At 39.5% G+C, this 20,093-nt stretch overlaps 1 protein-coding gene across 1 annotated transcript in view; it reads left to right on the top strand.

The window, feature by feature from the left end:
* Nucleotides 1–19,508, top strand: part of LOC121734934 (serine/threonine-protein kinase SIK2-like) — a 48,419-nt gene extending 28,911 nt beyond the window's left edge. Inside the window, exons 6-9 of the mRNA XM_042125578.1 lie at nt 110–233; nt 15,303–15,532; nt 15,897–16,033; nt 16,738–19,508. Of these exons, the coding sequence (XP_041981512.1) occupies nt 110–233; nt 15,303–15,532; nt 15,897–16,033; nt 16,738–19,195 (2,949 nt within the window). The 3' untranslated portion in view covers nt 19,196–19,508. The remainder of the gene's footprint in view (nt 1–109; nt 234–15,302; nt 15,533–15,896; nt 16,034–16,737) is intronic.
* Nucleotides 19,509–20,093: the final 585 nt, after the last annotated feature.

Raw genomic sequence — 20,093 nt, 5'->3', positions numbered from 1 at the left:
CATAAAAAGCTAGTTTTCTTCTAAAGACGTGCAAATGTAATATTTTTTGTTGTTTCGCATACTGTATTTTGCAATATTTTAGCATTAATTGCAACTGTTTTGCCCTCAGAGCCTCGGGGTGGTGCTATACGTCCTCGTGTGTGGGGCACTGCCTTTCGACGGCTCGACTCTACAGTCTCTGCGAGATAGAGTCCTATCGGGCAGGTTTCGGATACCGTATTTCATGAGCGAAGGTAAGCTATGTTTTATTTACGTTAGCTTATGTTATGACTTATGCTATACAAAAGGTTACATTTTTCGCAAAGATGGATCCTTATTTTTGCGTAACAGCTGTAGACGTCTGGAGAGTATAGTACAGTATTGTCAAATAGTCTTGATGTTGTTAAATTGAGACGCTATCATATTTTTGTGACTAAAAGTAATAATAAAATACAATGAATTAATCGCCAGTTGCGAAAATTTAAGATGCTGGTTAAAATTGTGCGATTTTTTCGCATGAAACAATTTTAAAGTGTAATTAACGTCAGTGTTAATAGCGAGCACGTTGTAATAACGTGAGGCAACTTAATGACGCCCTACAAGATCGATGGCTCTAGCTGCTCCATTTCTTGCAGGAATTTTATTAAAATCCCTTTTTCATTGTAATCTGGAACATATTTTTTCATTACTTATGCATACAATCTTTGTATTCGATATACATTGGAATAAACGGTGATTCGATCGAAGGTTACTTCTCAAGAATTTTCCTCTCATGAAATAAACATGGGTATATCAAATAAAAGGTTGTTATGGCCAAATGTAAACCGAAAGGATTTAATTTTGGTCGGGTTTTTGCGTAGGTGCACCTAAATACAAAAGTTCCATTGTCAACATAATTTCACAAAGTTAAATTTAGTCGATACGTTAAGAATTCGAGAAGCTCTACAGATAGAACTTCTCGAATTCCATAAATTATTAATTGATTAATTCTAAAAATACTTTACTAACGTATTGAACTTTACTGTGAGACCCAATTCAGCTTTAAAAACTATACGTATGTGAGTACAACGACTCTTTGTTACCATACTATTGTTGCGATTGTATTCCGTGAGAGACAATGACGCAAAACCAAAAAATTGCGTCAAACCCAATGAAAAGTTAACTAAAGAAATTGCTTAAGAGGATACACCAGGGGCTAGAGAAATGAAAAAAAAGTACGTGTAATATCTATAGCTGTCTCCCTTACCTCAAGCCTATACCGCAGAACGCGATAGAGACAACTGCAGAAAATCCAGAAAATCAACGATTCGTTGTCCCCTGATTCCTTCTTCAATACGTAACCGATTTAAGTACTTTTTTCATTAAAGATTAAAAAAAGGATTGAGCTGTGTTCCTATGTTTTGCTTTTTTTGTTTAATCTAGCCAAATCTGTTTTCTGGACGTTTGAACACAGCGGAAAATCTGGCCATTTTTTTGGGTTTTTGAACGTTCATATCTTATTTAATAATTAAATTATGAAAAAAAAGAAAACATAGGGACATTGTATTAGTGGCCGTAGATATTCAGGAAAAAAATTATAACTCTACTAGCATTATCCAGGGAGGAAACAGGGGACAACGTTTGTATGGAAAAAAGGGCGGTGTGGAATCCTCTTAATGGCATTATTCAGTGACCATGACGCGATGATAACAAAATTGTATCAAATAAGAGTAAAATGAACGCGGCGATTTAAAACGAATTTAAGAAAACGTTTCATCATTAATTAGGACTTATAGGATATATGAAATTCTGATTCTGAAAATTTTGTAACTACTGTCTAAATTAATATTATAAGTGTTCATCGGATGAATTTCATCCAGAGCCTCGCCAAGACTAGTGCAAATGATACAAATGTTATCAGAACCAACATGGTTTTCTAATACCTCTAAAGAGTAGAGTCTAGCTCTAGTCTCTACCCACTGACTTCATAATGTAAATGAAGCAATAGTATAATTTTAACGACATCTGCCCAGTAATCGTGTTATAAATTAATCTGAGTCATTTACTTGTCTACACCGATGATGTTAAAGATATTTAGTAGACTGTAAATCGATAGATCGACCAGAAATATCTCCAATACACCTGTTTCTTACTCAGGCGTGCTCGTCACTCGTCAATGAACGTCACTCATACATGTTATTGAAAAGCTATCAGCCAAATTACGACTTGTCTCGTATTTTCTGTATTTTGTACCTAAAAATACACAAGCATAACAAGAACCTAGACCTCCATTATAATTAGCATTGAATAAACGCGCTGGTCCAATCCATTCTAATCTAATAATAATTACAGAACACTTAACTAATGATATATTGCAATAGCAAAGCAACTTCTTCTCTTCTTGATAAGGGATTGTTAGATTTGTTAACCACAAGAAATTTAGAATAAAAGTCTTACACAAAGAATTTGGCTAAAACCAACGCGTTGTACAAGTTTGATTTTGTTCGATAACGCATTTAACGGTTTGATCAGACTTTTATCAGGTACTGGGGGTTGGGTACTTGGTAGCTAGCGGCCTCGTTATACAACACTCTAGATAATGCGTGGAATAGTTATAGTTTCATCGTAGCGAAATTTCTGATAAAATATAATATGAAATCGATAAGTATTTGCGTCATACTCGCCACTGCAATCTTCAGCATGCAATGGCGACGGGCTATTTCTCTTGCAAAGGACGTAATAGCATCTTCACAACCTAATCTAGTTTCAGGCCACCTAAGCAGGAAAATTATATTAGATTTGATCACAATGACATCGAATAGTTATCCCTTTTTGGAGCTTGGTAGTTGCCACATCGTAATAGTGGAGGAGTGAAGACATTTGAAGTGTTAAATTTTGTCGCGGTGTTTACTTCATACCTTTAAAAAGTACCACACTACATACGTCAAATGTTCTATTTTAGTGTGTACCTGTACAGTGTACATATTTAGTTTTGAAAACCGTTAATTCTACATGCATCATGGTATCGATGACGTTGGTGCTAGAAATAGTGTCTATTGACGCCTACAGTGGCTGTAAACAGAAAGTCTGACGTAGACTCGTTAAGTCTGTAAACACTATCATCCCAACACCGCAAATGGCAGGATCGGACAGTCTATTATTTTTATTGGTTTCCGATGCTTTTGTGTGGGCAGTGGCAGTGATTTTGTGTACAAAACATGCAAACATGAGTATCGTGTTCTGTTATAAGTTATAACTTATAAGACTACGAGAAAATGTTTATGGAAATTGATTGATGATTGATTGAAATCTGGCATTTGAAAGTTTCCTTTAGTTGGATATAGCTTGATTAGAGATTTTTTGTAGAGTCTTGGTGAGTTTTGATTAATATGAAACTTCCGCAAACTGTGTTTTCTAATACCTGTAAAAGATTACTACCTACATAAGTTTGCCTATGAATAGGATAAATGTAAAACTATCCTTACCTAAATCAGTTCAAACATTTTAATTTTTAAATATGGGGGCGTACTTACTTGATAAATATTTTAACTTCGATCTGACAGAGATACATCCCGCGGCGCAATGTTCAATAATGAATTTGATAGAATCCGATGCGAAAGTCTTTCGATTAGGCGTGAAAATATGTCGGAATGAGTGATAAATAGTTGTGAAAAGGAAATGTCGTTTATCATAAAGAGAGCATCATGCTTTTCTGCCGCACGCGAGTAAGACCTAAGTGATTAGTTTTTATTATCGCGTGTTTTTGTAATTGCTACAGACCATAATACTCTTCCTTTGCTTCACGTTAAGTATTTCCTTTCCGATTACGTCTGTTAGTATTATTTTTAATTATTATTACGTTTTAATTGTACCTCTATTTAATTAGTTGAAGGTATTAATAATGATGTTATTATTTAATTAATTGTTTATATTAAAGAACATACTGGGCTCTGGCGATATTTTCTTGATAATATTATAATTATTAAAATTATCTTTTTCAACTATTTCCTCTCAATTTTCCTTAACAACGATGTTTCTTTCGTATGATAATAAAACAGTTAGGTTGGCAATTGTGCCATCACTGTTTGGTGATAAATAATGATATGCTAATTGTTTATCAGATTATTCTGTCACTTCAGTACTATTCCAGTATTGTGTGTTTAATTTGGATCTGAGTCAAGTGTCATTGGCCAGCCGTAAGTGGCACTAAACCTTTTTTTTTTTTTTTTCGCCGAGAAAATGCTTTTAAGCATCTTGCGGGGGATGGGGGTCCTGCCCACAAGTATGTGGGTCTCTACTGCGCCCGAAAGATGGTAGTGGACGCAGCCCCTACCCACTACAAACTCGGCGGCACTCGATTGCCTGCTGCTGCAGGCTCTTCTCTGTGTGGCCCAAGGGCCTTCCACGACCGAACAGAGGCGTCATAAGCCATTGCTTTTAATGTCGCGATACACAGGCGTACATTGTGTATCACAACCAACTCGGGGGCTCGGTGCGATGGATGACGGCGTCAACTCACAAGTGGCACTAAACCTGCGACGTCTCGTATCCCATCCATATTTGTATCGTATTTTTGGCAAAGATTATTTGTTTTGAAAACTGAAAACTGTATAATCGGGTTTATTTTTGGTCAACATGAATCTATAAATGACTTAAGAGATATTTTAAACATGAAGATCTGCATTGTTATTTTGGCCAAAAATATCGATAGTCGATAATAATATTCATAGCCTTCGCATAATCCGAAGTTGAGGTTTCACGTGATAGTAGCCAGAAGTGTTATTATTACCCTAGCTACTGAAACATCAGAATTCAGTCTGCTTATTTAAAGTGCGTTATGTATGGTGTGCGTCATAGGTTTGCATTCTGTTGGACGGCCCCGCTGCCGCTGGCAAGCTCCAAGCTCTGGCGACGCGACGCGACGGCGACACCGATCGTAAATGCACCAAGTTCATGGAATACGGCTGACCCTCCGCCTACGACTCCCCAGTTATTAAATAATACGTTTTTCCACATTTGCGTCAATGCTCGAGCACGCGATGTGTACGTCTGAAATATTAATAGAAACGCCTGCCGAAAATATAAAGCGGCGAGATTTTATTTTCGGTGGAAATGAACTAAGTAAATAAAATAGTATGGAATTATTTCAGGCTGATGCGCGGGTATTTTGTTTGCGCGTTTCAGGATTTAGAAACCCCGGTCTATTTCGAACGCGGCGAAGCGGTTATGCGATTATTTATAATCGTATTCGTCACTATAGAAACTATGTTTTGTTTGAACTGAGTAGAGTGATTACGATCGAAATATTTTCGCGGGATTATTTTGAGTGGATCCCGGATTTATTCGGGCGTCATAACACGTGAAAGTAATTACTTACCGGTAGCGTATGACGCATTCGTCTATATTTTTAATTAGTGCCACTTAGCTTGGACTAGGTATATGATATATCACGTGAATACCTATGTGTGACTCTAATATAATATTATAAAATTTTCTTGAATCTTAGCGAGCATATCGGCTAGGGTTGAGAATCGGAAAACATCTACATTTTATATTGATAAGTGCATTTGTTGAATAATTATTACAACTCGAGATTGACGGCGACCATTGCTTGTGCGACGGGATTGCGATGGACGTTGCCATGCTGCCATACTTATTTAGTCACTTCAATAAAATAATATGGGCGAAATCTATATATATATATAAAACTCAAAGGTGACTGACTGACATGGTGATCTATCAACGCACAGCCCAAACCACTGGACCGATCGGGCTGAAATTTTGCATGCAGGTAGATATTATGACGTAGGCATACGCTAAGAAAGGATTTTGATCAATTCCACCTCCAAGGGGTTAAAATAGGGGATGAAAGTTTGTATATAATAAATACTTCTTAACGCGAGCGAAGCTGCGGGCAAAAGCTCGTAATTTATATGGCAGAACAACGTTTGCCGGAACAGCTAGTATCTATTTAGATAACAAATTGTATTTAAAATAGTGATTAGTTTCAATATCTTGGTGTCAAAATGTTTAATAGATGATGCCCGCAACTCCGTTGCGCCAAAATTTGTTTATGTCGCCGGAACCGTACATTTTTCTGAGATAAAAGATTATATCCTATGTCCTTCCCGGGACTTAAAGTATCCCCATACCAAATTTCTGCGAAATCAGTTCAGCTGTTTGAAGCGGCGTGAAGAGGTAACAGACAGTCTACAGACAGACACACTTTCGCATTTATGATTGTTCGCGCCAAACTTTAGCGCGACGAATGTGGCAGTTGGCAACACTGCGCATGAGTCTGCGCTGTCAGCTGTCATACGTTTGACGCAAGTTCGACACAGTCCATTACCGGCGCGCGATCGTTACATACGAAAAATATCGGCTAGCCGTTCCCGTGATTCGCGATAAATCCTCAGCTCAGTGAAATAGAAGGTGACAGTGTCGTGTGACCACATCAGCTCATCCCACCTCAGCTCATCTGCCCAGCTACCTCAGCCACCAGGTAACCCCAGTTTCCTTTCTGCCCATCGTCGTAGTGTAGGGGTCCTCGCCCCTACATTTTCTGGTCCTTTCGAGCCGTCCAGTGACCTTTCTGGTCATTTCGAGCCTTTCAGCACATTCCCTGGTCCATAGCGAGCCTAGGAATATTTTTTTTTCACCCACCCGCTTTAGTGCCCCGCCCGGCGAAAATTAAAACTACAGTTCATTCTGCTCATATTTCTGCCTAATCTTATTAGAATCCCATTTTATTATAATATTCTATCGAATAAAGTAGCCTCCGCCCATTTTTTACCTGCTTACGGCAATATTTTTGCAGAATTTGTCAAATACGATTTTGTTCGTCCGCCATATTAAATAATAATTTGCATAGGTAATTTAATCCCCTATCATCTTATTGTGTAATTGTAATCGCATTATTTTCAGCCCATATATTGCGTCTATATTGCATTTAAATTAAATTCCCGAATATATTTCAGCCCAAATACCAATATAAAAATATCTTCAACATAATTCCGTCGGGTTGTAGGAACAAAGAAACTTTCATACATCACATAGTTTGTGCCTATTACATTAAGTGTTATTATTGTTCGGCTCATTGAAATATTTACAGTTGTTTTTGTTAACTTAGCACTTAGGTACTTCGACTTAATTACTCGCCTTATCGCGATCGATCTTTCGCCGCGCGCGCATACCTCAGCACCTCCGCTTCGATAAGAAACATCTGTTAATTGTTTTTAATAACTATTACAATAACAAGCGTCTTAGGTATCGCATTTAAACGTTTTATGTCTCCGCTCATTACATAATATTGCTGTTACCGAGTTATACTTGCGTTAGAATTCAGATATACTAACTCAGCACATTACTATTTTTTTAACATAGTTTATTAACTACTTATACATTTTATCAGCTCGTTAAGGTTCCTTTACACCAACATGCCTACTAAATCGCAAGCTGCCGTTTTTAGAGAGGCCGTCAAAGCTTTCAGTCGGCTCAAAGAAATTGCGACAGCACTTTCTAGTGGCGACTCCGAGGAGTCTTCTCAAACATTAAGAAAAGAATTTAATGCGCGATTCAAGGAAGTTTCCTATCAAAAAACAAGACTCGAGAAAATTTATCACGAGATCCTAGACGACCCAAACTTATCCCAAGACAACGAAAAACTTTACACATCGAATTACGACAGTGCGATTTCTGATTATTATTTTATTTTAACAGCGGCCGAAAACACACAAAGTACTTCGGAGTCTCCTCAGCTCACTTCTTCCGTTTTGCCTAAAATTGAGCTTCCGAAGTTTAATTCGTTGGTTGAAGAATGGCCTTCTTTTATTACGATTTTCCGTAGTCTGATGGACGACATGGCAACGTTGTCGGACGCGGTTAAATTACATTACCTGCTCTCATGCCTGTCGGGGGAGGCATTATCCATGGTTTCTCATTTAAAGATAACCAACGAGAATTATAGTGTTGCGCTCGACATATTAACACGTCGATATGAAAACCGTCGTGTGTTGATCGACAGATTTGTTGATATTATACTCGGTCTGCCCAACATTCATATACGCTCGAGTATCCGAGCTACTTTTCTCACTCCGCTCATCTCAGCTCAAAGCGCATTAAAAAATTTAAATTTACCTATGGACAGCAACTATGTTTTTGTCTCGATTGTAGTCCGTAAACTACAGGGGGAGCTCCGCACATTATTCGAGAGGAGATACGGCGCCTCTGATGTACTGCCCACTTTAGATAATTTAATCTCTTTTTTAGAAGAGCACGCGCGCTGCATCGAGACAGAATGTCCGACGCCAGCGCGCACTGAGTCTCAAGGTCAAGCGGGATCTTCCCGTCAACAACCCCCCTCCCCCCGCTCTCCGCGCAGTCTCCGCTTTAGACCCATAAGCCCCGCGTATCAGCGCTCGCCTTCAGCACATACCATGCGTACCCCGCATGTCAGCCCAGCTCCATCTCATTCTCGTCAACACTATGCACCCCCCTCTCCCCCCCGACAAGTTCAGCACGTATACTCAGCTCAAGCCAGTTTTAAATCTAAGTTTTACTGCCCATATTGTAGGTCCACAGATCACAAATTAATAGCTTGTCCCAAGTATAACCATCAGCCCATTCAAGGACGTTGGGACTTTATCGAGTCAAAAGGTAGATGTCGTAAATGTTTAGGTCCGCACTACGAAAACGAATGTAGGTCGACTGGTGTCTGTAAGGATTGTGGTAGTCCTAATCATCACACTTCTCTTCATCGTCATGATGCACCACGCTCGCCAACATCATCAGCTCATTTACTTCCTGCTCACCTGCGCGCGCAGCCCCGTCGTCGTGATAATAATAATAATGCTCATACCTACACATCTAATACTAACCATACGATCGTTCATCATCAACCATCTACATCTCATCAGTCGCATTCATCTTCGCCTCATAATAATAATAATAACAAACAATGACTACCTACCATCACGGAGCATTCAGAGTTAGAAAATCAGCCCAATAATTTAAATAATAATTTTTCTCATAAATTCGCTCATAACTCAGCTCATAATTCAGCTCATAATGATTCCGCTCAAGTTAATACTACTCAGCATAATAATAACTCATTACAAACTCCCATATTATTACCTACAGTTGTTTTGAAAATTTCAGATAAATATGGTAACTATCATAAAGCACGCGCATTACTTGATTGTGGTAGTATGATAACTTTAATTACTCAACGCTTAGTAAAAACACTTAATTTACAACCGAAACATTGCTCATTAAAAATTACAGGCGTTGGAGATCAGCACATACAAAATTCTAAAGGTCATGTTTTGATTACTTTTCGGCCCACACGTAGTGACACGCCTTCTATCACAACTTCCGCTCATATTTTGAAGGATGTCACAGGTTACCTACCTATGCAAAAAATTCCCGATGTAGTACATGACTCGGAAAGTCAGCTTATTCCTTTAGCGGATCACAATTATCATACTCCTGCGCCCATCGATCTCATTTTAGGCTCAGATGTTTTAGGCCATGTGTTAGATGGTACTAAGGTGACTTTGGGCCCGGGGAAGCCCATAGCCTTCGGCACGATTTTTGACTTTGCACTCATAGGTCCCATTGAACAATTATATGATAATTCAGTAGTTCAAGTTAACTCCGCTCATATCGCTCATTTGACTCATTCCGCTCAATCCGCTCATTCGGTTCATTCTCATTCTCATCAAGATATAAATAAAAGTCTAGAACGATTCTGGGAGTCAGAAGAACCCCAGCCGCGTCCAACTCACTCAAACCCATTACATGAACAATGTGAAGACTTATTCCGCTCAACTACTACTCGTAACCGATCGGGACGTTATATCGTAACTCTTCCATTTTTATCGAATGCTCCGCAATTAGGTAGTACACATGCTATTGCTCTCCGTAGATTTCTCAACTTAGAAAAGCGACTACAATCCGACCATTCATTCCGCTCAAAATACATAGAATTTATGAACGAATACATAAACTTAGGCCACATGACCCCTTGTCATCCTTCTACTTTTACCCATAAACCTCATTATTATATTCCTCATCATGGTATATTTAAATCAGGTACTGATAAACTCCGCACAGTATTCGATGGCAGTTGTAAGTCATCCAATGGTGTCAGCCTTAATGATTGCCTACATACAGGCCCCGCCCTTCAGCGTGATATTGTCGATATAATTCTGACATTCAGGACACATCGTGTAGTCTTTACCACAGATATAAAAATGATGTTTAGAAATATTATTATTAATCCAGATCAACGTCATTATCAGCTCATACTCTGGAGATCGTCTCCTGATCGACCTTTACTCACATATGCACTCAACACTGTTACCTACGGATTACGTTCAAGTCCTTATCATGCTATCCGCACATTATTACAACTAGCTGATGATGAAGGTCATCGCTATCCCCAAGCTGCTCATGTATTACGTAACTCCATATTCGTAGATGATATTCTCTGTGGTCATGACTCCATAGAAGAAGCTTCAGCTCTTCAAACTCAACTCATTAATTTATTATCGCTTGGTGGTTTTCAGCTCAGTAAATGGAAATCAAACACTCCTCAACTCTTACAACGTTTCCCAGATGATCAATGCGAAATGCCTAAGGACTTTGACATCAGCTCAGATTCTCCCTCTGTTAAGGTTTTAGGTATTAGATGGATTCCGCAGTCTGATGAATTTACATATCACATTTCACTACCGCCAATTCCTCACATAACGAAACGATCCATACTCAGCACTGTCGCTTCTCTTTATGATCCAAACGGTTGGATCACTCCTGTCATATTCCGCGCGAAGTTACTTCTACAAAAATTATGGTTGCTCAAATTGGATTGGGACGACCCCACTCCAGATAACATTACACAAGACTGGCGGCGCATTTCTCATGATCTTCCGCACATCTCAAACATACATTTTCCCAGACACGTAGCTCCGCACAAATTAACTTCTACATACTCACTTCATGGCTTCGCAGACGCCTCAGAAAATGGTTTTGCTGCAGTCGTATATTTACACGAATTAAATCACGACGGATCGGCTAACGTTCAACTCATAATTGCTAAATCTAAGGTAGCCCCTATTAAAAATAAACTCACAATTCCAAAATTAGAATTATCCGCGGCTACACTTTTATCTCAACTCATGTCTCGTGTCTCTCAACATCTCTCCGCTCATCTAACAATATCTCAACACGTCTGTTGGTCAGACAGCACCATTGTACTCGCGTGGATTAAAACTCCTACTCATCGTTTACAAACATTTGAAGCTAACAGAGTAACCAAAATTACTAATAACTCTCTCTCACTCATCTGGCGTCATGTACCTACACACTTAAACTCTGCTGATTGTGCCAGCAGAGGAATCTCAGCACATTCTCTTCTTTCGCATAGTTTATGGTGGTCTCCTCCTTGGCTCAAACTGCCAGAGGATACCTGGCCCAAGATGCCTTCAGCTCACACTCGACAGGAATTACCTGGACTCAAACCTAAACAAGTTCCATGTCATTTCACAATCCCCGGTATAGATAGTGATCTTCTTACACGATTCAGCTCATTAGATAAACTTATCGGCGTCACAGCGTACATGCGACGATTTATTTCTAACTGTAAATTACCTACACACTCGCGAGAACTAGGTCCGCTAACTGTAAATGAACGTAGACAAGCTCTGCTCTTCTGGATCCGCTCTGTTCAACAGAACTCATTCGCAGAAGACATTCACCGCCTGCAAATTAACAAACTCTGCACAGTTAGGTTACAACGATTATCACCGTTTATGCAGGACGGTCTCCTTCGAGTAGGTGGTAGACTCACTCGCTCGGAACTCACATACGATGCACAGCATCCATTCATACTGCCTAGTTCTAGTCCGCTCACAGACCTTATCATCGATCACTATCATCGTATTCATTGCCACCCTGGCACCGATACATTACACGCTATATTACGTCAACAATTCTGGATATTGTCAGCACGCCGCATCATTCGACATAAAACGTATAAATGTATAAGATGTTTCCGTTGCCGCGCTCAGCCCGAAATGCCTGTCATGGCTGACCTTCCAGCCGACAGAGTTATACCTCAGCCCGTATTTAGTCCTACAGACTTCGCCGGTCCATTTTTACTTAAATCGAGTCAACTACGAAATGCTAAGTTAATAAAAGGTTACTTTTGTATATTCGTTTGTCTCACTACAAAGGCGGTTCACTTGGAACCCGTATCCGCACTTTCTACAGATGCATTTATTGCCACGTTACAAAGATTTTGCTCACGTCGCGGTGTTCCCGTTTTAATACGTTCCGATTGCGGCACAAACTATGTAGGTGCTAGGAATCAGCTCCTAGAAGTTCAACAATTTCTCAATGACAATAATGACGCCATTTCCCATAAACTCTCAGCTCAAAATATAACTTGGTTACTTAATCCGCCCAAGGCCCCGTGGATGGGAGGCATCCACGAGATTAATGTTAAATCTACCAAGCAACTCCTCTACCGTGTAATCAGTGAACAACGCCTCACATTTGAGGAATTCTCAACTCTGCTCGCTAGAATTGAGGCCGTATTAAATTCTCGGCCTATCAGCCCACTATCGTCCGATCCTACGGACTATCAGCCCCTCACAGCCGGCCATTTCCTCATAGGCCGTCCGCTCACAGCTCTTCCCGAGCACACAATAGATGACAGAGTCATCTCCCCCCTTAAGCGCTTTCAGCTCATCCAATCTCTCTCTCAGCGCTTTTGGGCTCTCTGGACCAAGTCCTACCTCCATACCCTTCAAATCCGCTCCAAATGGCTTTCCTCTTCCTCTCCACCCAAAATTGGGGAACTGGTTCTGCTCAAAGAAGACAATCTGCCTCCGCTCCAATGGAAGATGGGAAGAATCACACGCCTACTACCTGGGAAGGATGGAGTCATCAGAGTTGTGGACTTGGCCACCTCACAAGGCCAGCTGCGGAGACCTGTCGGCAAGATTGCCCGGCTCCCACTGGATTCAGCTCAAGATGGGGATCAGCTCACGCCCATTGCCGGGCCCCCCCAGGATGTTCGCGCCAAACTTTAGCGCGACGAATGTGGCAGTTGGCAACACTGCGCATGAGTCTGCGCTGTCAGCTGTCATACGTTTGACGCAAGTTCGACACAGTCCATTACCGGCGCGCGATCGTTACATACGAAAAATATCGGCTAGCCGTTCCCGTGATTCGCGATAAATCCTCAGCTCAGTGAAATAGAAGGTGACAGTGTCGTGTGACCACATCAGCTCATCCCACCTCAGCTCATCTGCCCAGCTACCTCAGCCACCAGGTAACCCCAGTTTCCTTTCTGCCCATCGTCGTAGTGTAGGGGTCCTCGCCCCTACAATGATATTAGTATGAATTAAATAATTTTATAATGTAACATTAGTCACGACTCACGTGTATCCATAAATATAATTTATTTTTGACTGTTATAGTGTAATATTATATTATATGAGTATAAATTATAAGTTATAAATTATAATATAATAATATCTTATAAGTATATAAAATTCTCGTGTCACAACTCACAATGTTAGGCCGCGTACTCCTCCGAAACGGCTTTACTGATTTTAACCAAATTTTTACATGCATATTCAGTGGGGTCTGAGAATCGGCTACTGGGTACTTTTTATATTGATAAGTGTTTGTGCAACGGGATAGCGATGGACGTTGCCATGGTGACATACTTATTTAGTCACTTCAATAAAATAATACGGCCGAAATACTTTATACGGCAAAGAAATGTTTGCCGGGACAGCTAGTAATCTATAAAAGTCCTAAAAAAGGATACTCTTAACACAATAAAATAATACTTGATACAATATACAAGTTATTATTGAAATTCACTATATACTACCTAACCTATCCTAACATCATTATAATAATTTACTTGACAGCTGTTAAATATTACACAGATTATTTTATGGGAGGCCAAGTATTAACCATTACATAATTACAGTAATGGTTATTCTTATTTATAAACTATTGGTTTTTAGTTAGTTCCGCCTTTCCGACTTTTTGTCCGAGGTTAGTGTCGGTACTCTGCACTGCACTACCAATGCAGGTTATCCGTTTTTGTTTATCGGCAATAATAAAATGGATCGTAAAGTTATCATAAAAGGATCATAACATCCATAAATGGCATATTTTTAATTGTAGAGATCTGCGGAAGCGAATTTCATTGCCAGGATTTAAAACAGGCAAACGATCCAAACCATGTAGAGAAGTTAATAAATTGCGTACTTAAGTATAAAATTTGTGCTAACTAAAGCCTAAAGTGCATTGAAAAATAACATCCAAACTGTTTTTTTTTTGCGATTCTGGGATGCAATCTATGGACGTTTAAATATTTAATGACATTACTTTAAAAGTCAATTGAAAAAAGTGCTATTGAATAGATAAACTACCGACAAATTCACCTCAGAAACCGCGTCGCTTGGCATTGAGAAATGTCATTAGTGGTGAGCATTTACGTCATGTGGCCCTGTCGTCACTCGTTGCCTTGCCTTATACAGTCGTTTAACTTTTCAATTACAATTAAATTGCATTTTTTACTGTGGATCATCAAATGCAATCTCATATTGCTTGACTGACGTCAATTCGGATTTATACAGAAAATAGACTGACCGGACATGCAGTTTCTATAAAGCGTATTTGATTGTTAGCCTACGATTGCAAATACAGAAATAAGGAACTCTGTATTAGTCAATATACAAAAACGTTATTATACGAAAGAAGAACTTGTAAAGAATATAATAACCAGCCGGAACCGTCGAAAATCGTCCCTTATTAACCCATTTTGCAATAAATGTCCATCTCGGTCTTTATCTTGTTGCCGTCGTCAAAGGAGAAATCTTTGACATTACAACCGTTTAAGTTGCCATAATGTCAAGGGGTTATTTCCGTGAAATTGTTCCCGTGACCTTTTTGTTAGGGTTAAATCGTTTCTCCGTTTTCATTTCGGGTGACGTCAATTCGCCTATGTAAGTTCAAGAGTTATTTTGTGTGCGAACGCTATAAGTTATTTAAATGTATTCACTTAATCTTGAAATAACGTTTTCACTGAACGGAGATGCGTTTAAAAGATCTTGAAGAATTTTTACGCTTCTTACGAGAGTGCTTCTTCAAATATTTGCCAATGCCGTGCTAATTATTCTGCGGTATCTTCCTAATTCCCTTTCGTGTATTCTAGTTTTTCCAGCCTAGTTCCGGTTTCCGGCCTAGGGTTCTAGTTTTAACGTTATATCTGCTTTCAAACCAAAGCCAAACTCAAAAGCCTCTTTTGTATTTTCCAGACTGCGAATCGTTAATTCGAAAGATGCTAGTATTAGAGCCAATGAAGCGGTACACGATAGAACAGATAAAGAAACACAGATGGATGGCAGCAGAGCCCTACACCGCGCCGACGATAGCTGCAGATCCCATGAGGAGCCCGGCCCACGTCACACATCACACTCAAGAGCCTAACGAACAAGTATTAAGACTGATGCAGAGTTTAGGAATAGATCCAATCAAGACTAAGGAGGTAATATATTTGGCATTTATGCTAATTACTTATCAGTTGAACTCCCATATGATTCGTTAACTTTTCTTATCCTGAGATTGTTATTCCCAAATCTGCCTTAAATAAAATATGAGTAGCAAAACATAATATTGAATAGTCTCAATATCTAAGAACTAAAATTAAATTGACAAATGACCTACAGGAATAGTAGTTGGATCTTTGTGGAGCTCCTCTCTGAACTCTATTGTTATAATTTCCACTTCCATCCAGGGGTTCGAATCCTTCTGGGTCTTGCTCAATGCTCTGCTCATTCCTTTGGGAACGCATGTATGCATAGTCCCGTAGCGTGCGCAACGCACCTGTGACGGAGTGTTCTCACCAACAGAGTCTCCGCTCGAACAGTTACGACCACCACGCGGCGATTTACCTGCTGCTGCTGGAGCGGCTGCGAGCGCGCGCTAGTGACCGCCGTCCAGCACGGCGCTCCGACCTCGCGCTCGATCGCCGAGAGAACCCGAATAGGTATGACGATTTCATTTCTTTGAATTCCAATTTCAATAAAATTATTTCTGAATTGGTGATACCCGGTGTATGTGATTATGTATCTTTTGGAGCACAACATTGTTTGTTTGGAGATCCTAGTTACCACTTACCACTTACCAGTTACCAGTTAATTAAGTATAATGTTCGTTCGCAAGTTTTTAATTAGTTGAACTCAATAAATAATATGACGTGCTCATATTTATTAAGTTTTGTCAAGACAATAAATCTTCTTTACGCTCGTCCTTAATATTTTTTCAAAATAATGCGTCGCCTCACGTAACTGTGAAATATAGTCTAAAACAACTAATATAATTAGGTACTTGGCTGAATTACGTACGAAACAAATATGCGTATCACATTTATGTGCGGTCACCAGTCGCATACAATTACCACATGTGACCATGCAACCTACTTTACCACTAATTACTAATTTCTTCTAAAGTAGGTTAGTTAGTACTTTGGTAATGCAGTTAACGCTCGGTTATACAACGATATGTGCTATGAATTAAGTATGCATCCTCATTCTAGTTTTGAGAATTATTTGACTGTATGCGGTCATCTATATCAGACAACATTAATACTCGTAGAATCACGTGTCGACATTACTTCTAACTAGTCGAGATTTTTAAGTGACACTTAATCTAGTGATTCTTAATACTTATCTATTTATTTTTTTATTTCAGAGTGCTGCACACACCTGAGCAACCTAGAGATTATAACAGGACAACTCCAGGTCTAACAACCGCACCCGTTGACCCTTCGACTGCAGAAACCCAAAGACTACTATCACTAGCTGGAGTCAATATGACGGAGCAAAGATTACTTCAGCGTAACTCAGATACACCTGATAATAATCATAGGAGTTTTCTTGTAGCCAATCTCGATGCCCGAGCCCATGAAACAGACTCCACGAGACTGCTGTCCATGCGCAATATTGATGTCGCCCAGTCGAATCAGAGGATAGGCAATAAGTTAAATGAAGGCAATATGCCAACTCACAGGCTACTCGCTTCGACGTATGAACAGCAGCAGAATATTTTAAAACAATCAAGTGAAGACTGTAGACGTCTCCTACAACAGTCCACGACTGTTGGTCCGGAAACTAATAAAAATGATGGCAGACTGCTAACTTCGTCTAGCTTTGATTCGAAATGTGCTATCGACGGCGGTAGAAATAATGCTGTGGCGGACCACAATCTAATAGCAAATTTTCTTCAAAATTCCGCATCTGCAACCAACTTCTCAGTGGACTCAATGAAGTTACCGAATTCCACAACATTCACAATGTGTTCAGAGGCAGCTAAGCTCATGAATACTCTCCAACAAAGTCCGCTCCCTTTAAAAGGTACCGTAAACTTGAGTACTAGTCCAATTCCCACACAGTTTACGGATACCAAATTAAGTAGTGTATTAGAACAACCAAAGCCTTTGGAATCGTCAAGACTTGTATCCCAAGTGCAGCAACAGGATATGAATAGGTTGCAAACGAGTACTCCACCTTTCAAAGAATACCCTCACTTATCAGGTTATTCTTACCTGCAAAACGTGGCACCTACTGAGAATAATTTCAACGCAGCCAATACAGATCTTTTTCCGAACACTTTGTACAGACCCGAAAGTAAATTTTCATTAAATCGATATACAACAGGAGCAACTCATAATCAGACGCATAATCCTAATAACACGACAGAAGCAACAAAATTTCAACAACAGTATTCGTCCTCAACAGATGAAGGTTGTGAGACCGATATGGAAGACGTTCCCAGTACCACAATCGGACCTCAGAATAGGCTGAGCTCCTACGCCAGCTCAAGTTCGAGTAGTGGGGTCGTTACTTTTTTTAACAATAAGAGTCTAAGTCAAAACCTAAGCTGTGATTCGTCCCAAAGTAATTTTTCGGCGTTCGAGAGTATAGATTACCAATTATCAGATTGTTCTAGTGAATTAGCAAGTAGTTTACCGAGCTGCACGTCTAATGATGATAAGTTATCGTATGAAAATAGCACTTTGGTGAACACAAGTCCAATGCATCCATGTGTCTACATCTCTTCTTATAACAATAAAAGTCCCGGTGGGGGGTTTATAGCGAGGCATAACCCGATCAACTATCAATCTGTTAATAAAAATTGCCAACGGGCAGCCACCCGGAGTCCAGTTGACTTTCGAGAAGGTCGACGAGCTAGCGATGGTCTTGTCGCACAACAAGTCGCCCAATCCTCCGAAACGCAGAAGAATAGTTTAGCGTTCAATAGTCAGAGGCTCAACGAGAACTGCAAAGCAAAAGGAGTGCTAGAGCTACATTTGGTACAAAAAGAGGCACAAAAACTCAAAACTCAGTATCAATCCTCACTGCCAGTCGAAGAGATGACTCAACGGCAAATTCAACATAACCAATTTGCTGCTACCTTCACTCCGCATTATTTAGATACAAAAAATCCTATAACGAAGCGCATTAGTCTTCCGGAGACATATAATTATTCAAGTACGTCCCCTCCGTTGCCCGCCAGTCCAAAGATGATGGCACCGTTACAAGATACCCCAGATTTAGTCACAGGGGCATCATTGTCACAAATAAGTAAACCTCCTCTTCAGCAGCAGCTGATGCAACACCGATTGTTCCAACAAAAGCGTCAAATACTACAGAAGCAAATGACTCCTCCGAACATGCAGCCTCACGAAATGAGCACGTTGCACAGCCTACAAGTAGGCCTAAGTAGGCGACAGATGTTACGACAGCAGAGTTACAAAATTGCCCAGCAGCAGCAGATATTGCCCCCACTGCCACTAACAGAAACTGAGAATAGGGATTTATTAGCTTTCCAAGCGATAGTCGAGGACCCCAATCGGTTGAAGAAATCTGAAGAAAACCTTGACGAACCGAAATTCACTTATCAAGGTTCTATGGATATAAGCATCGTCAACAAAGACAGACTGGGCAACGAGAATTGGTCGAATCTACCCTCTAGTTTGCAGAGTGCTTGTCAGATATCAGACTTAGCGGCGAGAAGAGATGGGAAAGAGAGCAGGGAAAATGGGGAATCTTCCCATTCCTCTTTGGATGCTCCCTTGTGGCCTGGACAGTGGAACCCTGGTCTATTCCAGCCACAGACGTGCTTCCAGGTATTCCAACAAATCAACTAGTAGAACACATTCGAGTAGTCCTGTAATTAGTAGCGAAATGCACGCAAATTGAAGCAGATTTTAGAAGTGTTCGTCACAACTAGCTAGTATGTACGATGGTCTCATAGTAGAATGTATTCGTAAATATTTGTATTATAATGACGATTTGTAAAACACAAAGGCATGAACTATTTAGAATGCATGACAATAACTAGTGCTTTAATTACACCACAATATATTCTATCGACTACCAAACGGACACCAAACTCAGTACTGAGTTAAGTTAAGAATACTATATACTGAAAGATTTTCATATGCAATATTATGGGTAATACGCAGTTTTCTACGTTTAAGAAATACACGGGTAGTAGTATATTAAGTACCTGTAATGAGCAAAAGATAAATTTCATATGTCATTGCATAATATTTATCTACCCACATTATACTCTAAAAATAAATTAAAATTCAATTTATATTCATTCCCGGAACACAATAATTAATAACTGATTCCATTACTAAGTATAACTTGCCAAATAACGTGTATTATAGGTAACGTATTTATTTATTGCATTTTATTACGTCATCTCTTCTAATGTTCCTACATACTATTTATTCATATAAATTACAGTGTAATAAGTATAGGTGAGATATGCTAAGCTTACGCTGTTAAGTAAGTTTTGTTTGAAGTCTGTATAAAGTTGTTTTTTGTTATTTTTTGCTAAATATATTATAATGTTCTATTTACATAAGATGTGATAGCTTTACTTAGAAGCAAGTTTATTTAAAACATGAGTAAATGCAAGATTTACCTACAGTATGTTGTTTTATTTTTGACACCTTTGTTTGGCTTTTTAGATCACTGAAGCATGCACTCGAAGGCAGGTTGATTTGCACATATTTGCAAAGTTATAACGCATTT

This window comes from Aricia agestis, chromosome 16, assembly GCF_905147365.1.
Source record: "Aricia agestis chromosome 16, ilAriAges1.1, whole genome shotgun sequence".
Classification (NCBI taxonomy): Eukaryota; Metazoa; Arthropoda; class Insecta; order Lepidoptera; family Lycaenidae; genus Aricia; species Aricia agestis.
The sequence above is the reverse complement of the archived record's forward strand: the minus strand, read 5'-3'. Positions and strand labels throughout refer to the sequence as shown.